Genomic DNA, 12530 nt, shown 5'->3' with positions numbered 1-12530 from the left:
TACATCAGGTATTATTTAGCTGAAATGTGACCCATAATTGCTGGAACAGAAAAAACTTTACTGCTCTTGTCTCTCTGGTTTTCCCAGTGAGTTCCACTCCATCTCCTCCAGGACCTTGAGTGAGCATCCAGCCCTGGTGTCCAGGGTCTCTGAGCCTATTGGCACAAACCTGTTGACAATGTTCCAGGGCTCCCTGAAGGTGGCAGCTCTAGGGCTCCCTGAAGGTGGCAGCTCCACCATCGTTGGCTTTACGGTAACGGGGTGTTCGCTAGTGTAGATAGATGTACACAGGTAGTCGTCCCTCCTTAGTGCCCACAGCCAGCCCCACCTTAGTGCTGACAGCCAGGCCCACCTTAGTGCCCACAGCCAGCCCCACCTTAGTGCCCACAGCCAGCCCCACCTTAGTGCCCACAGCCAGCCCCACCTTAGTGCCCGCAGCCAGTCCCACCTTAGTGCCCACAGCCAGCCGCACCTTAGTGCCCACAGCCAGGCCCACCTTAGTGCCCACAGCCAGTCCCACCTTAGTGCCCACAGCCAGCCCCACCTTAGTGCCCACAGTCAGCCCCACCTTAGTGCCCACAGCCAGCCCCACCTTAGTGCTGACAGCCAGTCCCACCTTAGTGCCCACAGCCAGCCCCACCTTAGTGCCCACAGTCAGCCCCACCTTAGTGCCCACAGCCAGGCCCACCTTAGTGCCCACAGCCAGTCCCACCTTAGTGCCCACAGCCAGCCCCACCTTAGTGCCCACAGCCAGGCCCACCTTAGTGCCCACAGCCAGTCCCACCTTGGTGCCCACAGCCAGCCCCACCTTAGTGCCCACAGTCAGCCCCACCTTAGTGCCCACAGCCAGCCCCACCTTAGTGCCCACCGCCAGTCCCACCTTAGTGCCCACAGCCAGCCCCACCTTAGTGCCCACAGCCAGGCCCACCTTAGTGCCCACAGCCAGTCCCACCTTAGTGCCCACAGCCAGCCCCACCTTAGTGCCCACAGTCAGCCCCACCTTAGTGCCCACAGCCAGCCCCAACTTAGTGCTCACAGTCAGCCCCACCTTAGTGCTGCCAGCCAGTCCCACCTTAGTGCCCACAGTCAGCCCCACCTTAGTGCTGACAACCAGTCCCACCTTAGTGCCCACAGTCAGCCCCACCTTAGTGCTGACAGCCAGCCCCACCTTAGTGCCCACAGCCAGCCCCACCTTAGTGCCCACAACCAGCCCCACCATAGTGCCCACAGCCAGCCCCACTGTTATAAATATATGTGAGTGGGGCTTCTATGGGGTACTGGTACTATTAAGGGGTAAGGGTAGTTAGAAGACAAGAGTATCAAATATGGGAGAGCTAAAAGGCCCGGCCCCCAAAATAAACTATCCACAGTAGTAATAACTTGCTACTAGACCATATATGTTAGTCTAAGGGTTGATCAATGCACTCCCACACAGGAAGAAGGGATACTCTGTAATTCATGTACTTATTTATTAACCCCTTAACAACCCCCATATACAGTCACACCAATAACAATAATAATAATAACTTTACCACACTATCTTACGTTAAAAGCCTTGGTCCACATAGGCAGGATACAAGGTTTACACTAATAACAAGCTAGGGTAAAGTACTACTGGATAAGCATTGAAGCTGGATGCAGCTTAGGGTAGTGAGACCCCACGTGGTACCCTAATACAAAACACAACACTTAGGGTTACCCAAAACACTGGCAACTACTACCCCCAGGTCTCACCAATCGTTACTACCAGAGTAGGTACACTTAGAAATCATACAATACTTAACTTAATGGTACAGGAACTTAGGGTAAGGGAAATAAGTAAGAGGAGAAGGGAGGAGATTAGGGGTGCAGCCACAGAGTAGGTCTCGTCCGCACGAACGCCAGCCAGAGAAGAACCTCCTAGCGACCAGCTAGGCCTCCCATGTCGTGGTGCCGGAAGGAGCCTAATTGATCGTGCAGCTAAGCACATTAAAGATCTTCCCCTATGCAACGTATTGTTACTTTACAAATGATTAGAAAGTATTAGTAAGCAAAGTTGGTGCCTATGTTATTATGTAATAATCAACCCCCAGCTCAGTCTTTAAATGCTCTTTGAGAAACAATAATAGTCTTACGTCCGGCATGGAAGATACAAACAATTGCCGCTAGAGATGCACTCAACTGTACTACCAGAAAGTTTAATAGCTCAATTTTGACCCCTGGTTTCCACTGGAGAACCCAGGGTCGTAACACTCCTCCCCCCTTCAGAGAAAAAAAAATGTGACTACTAGAATAGTAGTCATATTTTTTGTAAGAGTATACAGAGAATAAAAAGAAAAAACATATGACAAAAACAAAAAATCAATCAAAAACAATTTCTCTGCAAAAAAAATACAAAGGAGTTCTCTGAAAGAAAAAAAAACATACACAAAAAAAATAAAAGAACAGGGAAGTAAATAAATTGGACACGGAATATTTAATGTCACAGGAGAACCTAAAAAAAAAATTAACTAAAGCATTACAGTTGGTACATGGCTTTCTGTGGCTCAAATGAATGTTATTCAGGCAACCGGGACAGAGCGTCGGCTATCACGTTGAGTCTGCCCGGTAGGTGGGTAATGGAAAGATTGAAGTCCTGTAGGTACAACGCCCACCTGAGGATGCGTTTATTCTTACCCTTCATCTGAGTCAGGAAGACTAGTGGGTTATGGTCCGTGTACACTTCCACTATATTACCTGTGAGGTAAACTTCGAACTTTTTACATGTTAACACTAGCGCCAACGCCTCTTTTTCTACCACTGAATAATTGCGTTGCGCCTTGTCGAATTTCACAGAGTAATAATATACTGGGTGTTCCACCTGATCATCCCCAGTTTGCAACAACACTGCACCAGCACCCGAGTCAGACGCGTCAACATGAATTTTAAACGGTCGGTCGAACCTTGGACTAGCAAGCACTGGGGCGGAAGCTTAGATCAATTTCAAATTTTTAAATGCCTCTGCACAGTCTGATGACCACTTAAATTTAACGGCTTTCCGCAACAAGTCTGTGAGAGGAGTGGCAACACTGGAAAAGTTCTGACAAAAACGTCGATAGTACGCACACATACCGATAAATCTTTGAACATCCTTTTTAGACTTTAGTACTGGATACTCCAGAATGGCACTGATTTTATCTTGCCGAGGTAACACTTTTCCTTGGCTCACGTCATAACCGAGGTACGTCACTGTGCCTCGGCCAAAATGACACTTTTTAGCATTTAAGGTAAGATTTGCCCTTTTCAAGATGGCAAACAACTGGCGTAACCTAGCTATGTGGTCAGCCCAATTACTGTCAAACAGCACGATATCATCTAAATACGCCCGACAATTTGGCACCTTAGCGAGTATAGAGTTCATGAGTCTCTGGAACGTGGCAGGAGCATTACGCAAGCCGAACGGTAACACTTGATACTCAAAAACACCCTCGGGTGTCACAAACGCAGTTAGCTGTTTAGCACGTTCAGTGAGTGGGATTTGATAATACCCCCTCGAGAGGTCGAATTTTGAAACGTACTTGGCATTTCCCAACTCGTCGATGCAGTCCTCGAGGAGGGGCAGCGGATAGGCATCCACAATGGTCACCTTGTTGAGCTGCCGATAGTCGGTGCATAATCGCCAGGAGCCGTCTGGTTTGGGGACCAAAAGGCAGGGCGAGCACCAAGAGCCCTGGCTCGGCCGGATGAGGCCGTGCTGGAGCAAGAAGTCGACCTCCTTCCGTACAATGGCCTTCTTTTCGGGACTCATCCGATAGGGTTGAAGGCGAATGGGAGTGTAGTCCGTCAACTCGACATCATGGCAAATGGCATCAGTCTTGGTCGGGACCTCCCCGAACAGACTGGAGAATTCATCAACCAACGACTGCACCTCTTCACGTTGGGCCATCTGCAAATGGGACAGTCCCTCCTCCACAGCATTCACAGAACTAGAATTATTGAAAATGAGATCAGTTGGGTCCCCAGAACAATCATCCCCTCTCTCACTGGAAATGGAAACATTGGTTAGTGCAATGGGCCTGGGGCCCTGGAACTTCTTCAGTCGATTTACATGTATGAGCATTACCTGGTTACGTTTGTCAGAGTGCCTCACTTTGTACGTGAGGTCCCCAGTCTTTTCTGTCACAATGTAGGGGCCTTCGTACTTGTGGGACATAGTGTTCCCTAGTCGAGGCTTTAATACCAGGACAGGGTCGCCAGGCTGAAATACCCGTAACTTAGATTTAGCATCGTTACGTTCTTTCATCTTTTCTTGGGCCTTGCCAAGATACTTTAATGCAGCCGCCTTGCAGTCCTTGAGTCTCTGGTGGTGTTGCGCAAAGAAAGCCGAACCTTCGGTTAACGTTACGTTCCCTAACAGATTCTCCTGTAAAATTTGCAAGGGTCCACGAACTTTATGGCCAAAGACTAACTCAAAAGGAGAACAACCCAGTGAACTTTGTAATCCCTCTCTAGCCGCAAACAAAACATATGGCAAGTTCTCATCCCAGAAGGTGTGGGAACTCTCGCAGGATGTCTTCAACATCTGCTTCAGAGTTAGATGGAAACGTTCAATTACCCCCTGACTCTGTGGATGGTATGGGCTGGAAACCTTATGAGTTATTCCATGTTCCTTACAAAATTGCTCAAAAATATCAGACTTAAAATTAGTACCATTGTCAGTTTGCACGACCCGAGGCAGTCCAAAAGTGGAAAAAAATTGCAACATACGAGCAACAACAGTTTTTGCTCGGATGTTCCTTACAGCAAAAGCCTCTGGGTAACGAGTAGTGATACACATCATCGTGATTAGGTAAATATTACCAGACTTAGTTCTAGGCAATGGTCCAACACAGTCCATTACCACATGAGAAAATGGTTCCTCTGGCACGACAATAGGCCTTAGAGGAGCTTTAGGTGGAGTCTGGTTTGGTTTCCCAACCAGTTGACAAACAATACACGCATTACAAAATTTTGCCACATCGCTTTTCAGCTTGGGCCAGAAAAAATACTTTAAAATTTTGTGATACGTAATATTAATACCTTGATGTCCCCCCATAGGATCATCATGAGCAGCTGCCAAAACTCTTTCTCTATAGCAGGTCGGCAACATAACCTGGTGGACTACCTCCCACTCATTTGACAAGGGAGCACTCTGTGGTCTCCATTTTCTCATCAAAATCCGATCATTGTAGTAGTACCCAGTTGCTGCGTCTACAATTTCCTCCATAGAGACAGCTGTCTCATGACAATCTGCAAGAGTGGGGTCAGCTTTCTGTAACTCACTCAAGGAGGCATCTAGGCCTTGGTCAGATGCCATTGGCCGAGGCTCAACAGTGTTCTCCTCCACCTCCCCACTACTCTCGGTAGATGGCGGTGGCAGGCTCTCCACAATGTCCTCGGCCACGTCATCGAGTCGGGCCATGAATGTGTCCGCGAGGTCCACTTGGTTTTCACCACTCGGAAAGTTCCTTGTGTCCTCGGGATTTACCACCTTGGCAAGCACAGGGCTGCCCTTACATTTAAGTCCCATAGACCTGGTCACCGCGTACGCAGGGTACACAACATTATCCTCTGCGGCGGGTGGATCCAGGCAAACCTTAGGGGTAGGCAACATAATAGACAGTCTGGAGTCCCCTACCTTATCCCCTGCTAAATCATTACCAACTATTACATCAACATTAGGGAAAGGTAGGTATGAAGTGACTCCGACTGTACAAACACCCTTGTGGAAATCAGATTCCAGGGTAACCTTATGGAGGGGTACTGCTCGAGTATCACTAGTGACACCCTCGACCAGTACCACCTCTCCAGTGTCGAGAGTGTTGGCACCTTGCAACGCACTCTCTAAAATTAAAGTCTGGATGGCACCGGTGTCTCGGAAGATCACCACGTCCTTCCAGGAAGAACCCTCAGACAAAAGTAGTCTCCCTTTCGATAAGAATGGGGTAAGCAAGTCCAACCACTGTGGGTTGGAGGTCTTACTCCCTAACCCTTCTGAAGGCCTCAAGCCCTGTGTCACAACTAGAGCATTGGGTCTTTTTTCCGGGTACAGTTGCCAACAACGGCTAATATTGTGGTTTGAACGATTACAGTGACCACAAAAACGTCGGGGAGAAGAGACATTACTAACAGAATTACCCTTCGGTTCACCCTTAGGTGCCGTGGGGCTAGACACTTTAACAGGGTTAGTTATGTCTGAAACAGAAGGTGCATTAGTTAAAGGGTTAGAATGAGCTGGTCTGGACTGGCTGTGGGTATAAGTTTTGCTACTCTGTGGGGTATAATTATTTTTATTGGGCCTTTTGCCCGCCAATTGGTAGTTTTCTGCCAACTTGGCCAAATCCCCTATTTTAGAATTTACTTCTACCCTTCCTCTAATGTACTGTGAAACATTCTCTGGCATAATATCTATAAAATGCTCCATTAAAATTAAGTTCCTGAGAGCCTCGTATGTTTCGGCTTTCGCAGAGCGAATCCATCTATCAAACAATCGAATTTGATCATTCACAAATTCAGTGAGCGGTTGGTTGTGAATAGGCCTAAGGTTACGATAAACTTGGCGGTGAGCTTCAGGAGTAATTTCATATGCCCGCAAAATACATTCCCTGACTTTATCATATTCGAAACACTCGTCGTCAGGCATGTTTATAAAAATATCTTGTGCTTTACCCCTAAGTCTTCCCTGTAGGATTTTCACCCACTCTTCCTTTGGCCAGTTCATGGACATGGCCAATCTCTGAAAATGGTTGAAAAACCTTTCAGGGTCTGACTCGGAAAATTCAGGCAAATTATGCTTTTTCTCATAATGCCTGGGGTTTGAATCCCCGGCAGGTGGAGGTCCAGTGGCATTCGCTCTAATTCTAGCCTCCTCGGTTTTGAGTCTTTGCTCCTCTAATTTTATTCTTGCTAACTCTAGAGCTAATTCTCTATCCTTATGAGCTGCACTTTCTGCTTGGCTAGGCTGGCATAAAGGTGTATCACTTGCCAATAGTTCTTCATCAATACAATGTTGTAATATTTCATTCACCAAAGTCCACTTTTTATCCGCGTCATTTAATTCTAGGCCAAATTCCTTGCCTAACAATACTAAATTAGACTTTTTAAGTTTCTTTATCTCTACCACTGAAGGCTCCATTGCCAGTCTCTGCATTTCAGATGACATCACTAATAATTTTAGCTCCCAGCCAAAGAAAAAATTAAAAAATAAAAATTGGAAAAAAACAAAAATTTGCACGGCCCCTAACACAAGGCCACACTAACCTTAATCGTGAAGGGATCCAGCTGGGTGTCCAGTCAGTGCAAGAATGTCCTTTGCTAGATGAGCTGGACCCTAGGCTAGCACACAACCGTTCTGCGGAAAACAAAAAATGTTAATTTTAGCACTCAAGAATCTAATTTTTTACACTTATAATGTTCCTCCCGGACTGGCCAACCACTTGTTATAAATATATGTGAGTGGGGCTTCTATGGGGTACTGGTACTATTAAGGGGTAAGGGTAGTTAGAAGACAAGAGTATCAAATATGGGAGAGCTAAAAGGCCCGGCCCCCAAAATAAACTATCCACAGTAGTAATAACTTGCTACTAGACCATATATGTTAGTCTAAGGGTTGATCAATGCACTCCCACACAGGAAGAAGGGATACTCTGTAATTCATGTACTTATTTATTAACCCCTTAACAACCCCCCATATACACTCACACCAATAACAATAATAATAATAACTTTACCACACTATCTTACGTTAAAAGCCTTGGTCCACATAGGCAGGATACAAGGTTTACACTAATAACAAGCTAGGGTAAAGTACTACTGGATAAGCACTGAAGCTGGATGCAGCTTAGGGTAGTGAGACCCCACGTGGTACCCTAATACAAAACACAACACTTAGGGTTACCCAAAACACTGGCAACTACTACCCCCAGGTCTCACCAATCGTTACTACCAGAGTAGGTACACTTAGAAATCATACAATACTTAATGGTACAGGAACTTAGGGTAAGGGAAATAAGTAGGAGGAGAAGGGAGGAGATTAGGGGTGCAGCCACAGAGTAGGTCTCGTCCGCACGAACGCCAGCCAGAGAAGAACCTCCTAGCGACCAGCTAGGCCTCCCATGTCGTGGTGCCGGAAGGAGCCTAATTGATCGTGCAGCTAAGCACATTAAAGATCTTCCCCTATGCAACGTATTGTTACTTTACAAATGATTAGAAAGTATTAGTAAGCAAAGTTGGTGCCTATGTTATTATTTAATAATCAACCCCCAGCTCAGTCTTTAAATGCTCTTTGAGAAACAATAATAGTCTTACGTCTGGCAGGGAAGATACAAACAATTGCCGCTAGAGATGCACTCAACTGTACTACCAGAAAGTTTAATAGCTCAATTTTGACCTCTGGTTTCCACTGGAGAACCCAGGGTCGTAACACCCACCTTAGTGCCCACAGCCAGTCCCACCTTAGTGCCCACAGCCAGCCCCACCTTAGTGCCCACAACCAGCCCCACCTGAGTGTCCACAGCCAGCCCCACCTTAGTGCTGACAGCCAGCCCCACCTTAGTGCCCACAGTCAGCCCAACCTTAGTGCTCACAGTCAGCCCCACCTTAGTGCTCACAGTAAGCCCCACCTTAGTGCTGACAACCAGTCCCACCTTCGTGCTGACAACCAGTCCCACCTTAGTGCCCACAGTCAGCCCCACCTTAGTGCGGACAACCAGTCCCACCTTAGTGCCCACAGTCAGTCCCACCTTAGTGCTCACAGTCAGCCCCACCTTAGTGCCCACAGTCAGCCCCACCTTAGTGCCCACAGTCAGTCCCACCTTAGTGCTGACAACCAGCCCCACCTTAGTGCCCACAGTCAGCCCCACCTTAGTGCTGACAGTCAGCCCCACCTTAGTGCCCACAGTCAGCCCCACCTTAGTGCTAACAGCCAGCCCCACCTTAGTGCTGACAGCCAGCCCCACCTTAGTGCTGACAGCCAGCCCCACCTTAGTGCCCACAACCAGCCCCACCTTAGTGCTCACAGCCAGCCCCACCTTAGTGCCCACAGTCAGTCCCACCTTAGTGCCCACAGTCAGCCCCACCTTAGTGCTCACAGCCAGCCCCACCTTAGTGCCCACAACCAGCCCCACCTTAGTGCCCACAGTCAGTCCCACCTTAGTGCCCACAGTCAGTCCCACCTTAGTGCTCACAACCAGCCCCACCTTAGTGCCCACAGCCAGCCCCACCTTAGTGCTGACAGCCAGCCCCACCTTAGTGCCCACAGTCAGCCCCACCTTAGTGCCCACAGTCAGCCCCACCTTAGTGCCCACAGCCAGCCCCACCTTAGTGCCCATAACCAGCCCCACCTTAGTGCTCACAGCCAGCCCCACCTTAGTGCCCACAGTCAGTCCCACCTTAGTGCCCACAGTCAGCCCCACCTTAGTGCCCACAACCAGTCCCACCTTAGTGCCCACAGTCAGTCCCACCTTAGTGCTCACAACCAGCCCCACCTTAGTGCCCACAGTCAGTCCCACCTTAGTGCCCACAACCAGCCCCACCTTAGTGCCCACAACCAGCCCCACCTTAGTGCTCACAGCCAGCCCCACCTTAGTGCCCACAGCCAGCCCCACCTTAGTGCCCACAGCCAGCCCCACCTTAGTGCCCACAGCCAGCCCCACCTTAGTGCCCACAGCCAGCCCCACCTTAGTGCTCACAGCCAGCCCCACCTTAGTGCCCACAGTCAGTCCCACCTTAGTGCCCACAACCAGCCCCACCTTAGTGCCCACAACCAGCCCCACCTTAGTGCTCACAGCCAGCCCCACCTTAGTGCCCACAGCCAGCCCCACCTTAGTGCCCACAGCCAGCCCCACCTTAGTGCCCACAACCAGCCCCACCTTAGTGCCCACAACCAGCCCCACCTTAGTGCCCACAGCCAGCCCCACCTTAGTGCCCACAGCCTCTGTGTCTTAACTAAGATATTATTTTGTGTTTACTCTAAAACAAAAAATCTTTCACCGTCATTTTCAGCAAGATAATCTTTTTTTTACTAAGTTAATCTTCCTATATCATATCATTACCGTTTTATGTCGTAAGAAATCTATTAAGACTTATTATTATTATCTTTTATGTTTCATGTCTTATAAATCTTTACACTAAGTCACTCTTTCCGTATAATTAGTAATTTCTATCAAGCATGAAGACTTACCTTGAGGTGCTTCCGGGGCTTAGTGTCCCCGCGGCCCGGTCGTCGACCAGGCCTCCTGGTTGCTGGACTAAGACTACTTCATCTTTATGCACTTTCAAGTTCAGCATAGCGTCAACCGCGCCACATACCGACCAACATACTGCTTCAACGTCAGACAAATTAAATCTTTCTCTAGACATTTACTTGTTCTTCTTGTATTTCTGTTCCACGTCTTATTAATCTTACCAAGACGTTCTACAGATCTTCCAACACCGCTGTTTAACCATGAAGGTTAGTGATGTGTCTGGTCGTACGCCTCCATGTTGCCTCTTTGCTCTCCAATTAGCGTTTGTTGCGGTAATTACAAAATTGCTAACTATTTCGGAGAGCGTGGTGGGGGGGGGGGGGGGGAGACCGGGGGTGTAGGGACCGGGGAAGGGGTTAGGGCCGCGAGGTGAGGGTGTACTGGGGGTGTACCGGAGCTGAGTACCGAGAGAGGTACCAGTAGGACCTGACGGGTGAGTGGCAGCGCCGTGGGGTGCCGGGGAATGCGGGTGACAGAGGATGAAAGCTGGGACGTGGATGACCCGTTCACTGTGTTCTTACCTATGTATACTTGCCTATTCCAAACATTTCCTTGCATTCTCCAGTTGATTCATTTATACCTGCAGCGGCGCCCGTACAATTTACTCATAAACTGATCCTTATTTCATCCATTCATAAGAAGACTTTCTGGACTTCTCGTTTCCCCTACACACTAGGCTAGGGACACCTCATCATAACTCAGAAGTCATCACCCACAACTTGTCGCTAAGGAATTCAAACTAATACTTTGTATTATTAACAAACACAATACTGTGAATTGTTGCTCCCACTTCCTCCTGGGCGTCTCTGATCACCACAGGCAATTACCTTAGTGCTGTCAATTGTGGCAACTGTCTCCACCGTCACCTCTGGCAACTGTTTCCACCGTCACCTCTGGCAACTGTCTCCGCCGTCACCTCTGGCAACTGCCTCCACCGTCACCTCTGGCAACTGTCTCCACCGTCACCTCTGGCAACTGTCTCCACCGTTTCCTCTGGCAACTGTTGTCACCGTCAGCTCTGGCAACTGCCTCCACCGTCACCTCTGGCAACTGTCTCCACCGTCACCTCTGGCAACTGTCTCCACCGTCACCTCTGGCAACTGCCTCCACCGTCACCTCTGGCAACTATCTCCACCGTCACCTCTGGCAACTGTCTCCACCGTTACCTCTGGCAACTGTTGTCACCGTCAGCTCTGGCAACTGCCTCCACCGTCACCTCTGGCAACTGTCTTCACCGTCACCTCTGGCAACTGTCTCCACCGTTACCTCTGGCAACTGTCGCCAGATGTCCCGGTGATTGGCAGCACCTCCTGCCTGTGCCGCACTGAAGTCAACATAGGTGTTGGCTAAAGTTGAAACGCAAGTGTAGTCCCACACCAACTGTCTACCATTCTTCCAGGGGTTCACCGTGATTCCGTCTGGGCGACCGACAGGCTCATCAGAGTTGCGGGGCATTAGGTAATGGGGCTCTCTGCTGGACAACCAGCTGTGATAAGGCTTCTCTTAATAGTGTCATTGACCTCGCCGTGTCTTGCATGCCATCCTCCTGTCCTTTGGCAAACAAGGCCATGCCGTCCGTATCTGTCGGTCTCTGCCTCACCGCAAATACACCTCTATTCGGTGTGGATTGGGGCAGCGAGGCGGAGAGCCACGGCAATTCGGAGGGCCTGCGGTGTGAGACGGGTGCCGGTTGCTGACATTGGGGGTTGCTAATAGGAAGTCGCCTGCATGGGGAGCTGCTACAGCTCTAAGTCGGGTAGTGTCATGTGGTGTTGTCGCAGGTTCTAACAATGTTGCAGCTTCTTGATCGGCAATGAGGTGATCCCAGCTGGATTGCTTATGGGCTTCAGAAAGCAGTGGTTGGGGTGCTGGTCCTACGAGAGAGACCCATTTGGTTGTGCAGTCTGTGAACCTGGGATCATGTACCCCTGCCTGTTGAACTAGGTACTCAGGTAAGATTTCCTTTACCAGGCTGTCAGACGCCACTGAAGAGGACAGGAACACTGGTACAGCAATTTGTGTTGCTGTGCGCACGCCGAGGGCCCCCGAGTCTGACAGGAAGGGAGGCCTGTTTCCATTGTGAGTCGCTGAGAGAAAGGTTGAGAGCCTTTTCTAGCATTGATTTCAGCATGCTGTCGAACTCTTCTAATTTAATATTATTGAAAGATGGCGAACATCTAAGAAAGTAGATCAGCCTGGGGAGGGCCAAGCATCTGGTGATGAGGTAAAGTGCATCATGAGCATCGATGTCTTCAATCCTCTCGTTCATCCTCTTCAGGTCAGTGATCT

At 49.1% G+C, this 12530-nt stretch overlaps 1 protein-coding gene across 1 annotated transcript; it reads left to right on the top strand.

Moving 5' to 3' along the window:
- Nucleotides 1–281: 281 nt before the first annotated feature.
- Nucleotides 282–9942, top strand: LOC138352494 (mucin-2-like). Its single transcript, XM_069304995.1, has 2 exons — nucleotides 282–1254; nucleotides 8513–9942. Exons 1-2 carry the CDS (start codon nucleotides 282–284, stop codon nucleotides 9940–9942), a joined length of 2403 nt encoding a protein of 800 aa, XP_069161096.1.
- Nucleotides 9943–12530: the final 2588 nt, after the last annotated feature.

Source organism: Procambarus clarkii, chromosome 53 (genome assembly GCF_040958095.1).
Source record: "Procambarus clarkii isolate CNS0578487 chromosome 53, FALCON_Pclarkii_2.0, whole genome shotgun sequence".
In the NCBI taxonomy this organism is placed as follows: Eukaryota; Metazoa; Arthropoda; class Malacostraca; order Decapoda; family Cambaridae; genus Procambarus; species Procambarus clarkii.
This window is presented reverse-complemented; position numbering and strand designations above follow the sequence as displayed.

Excerpts from the sequence above, each read along its gene's own strand:
- LOC138352494 (XM_069304995.1), top strand. The coding sequence starts at position 282 with ATGTACACAGGTAGTCGTCCCTCCTTAGTGCCCACAGCCAGCCCCACC. Across the intron at positions 1,255-8,512 it reads CCCCACTGTTATAAATATAT|CCAGCCCCACCTTAGTGCTG; the intron begins GTGAGTGGGGCT and ends GAGTGTCCACAG.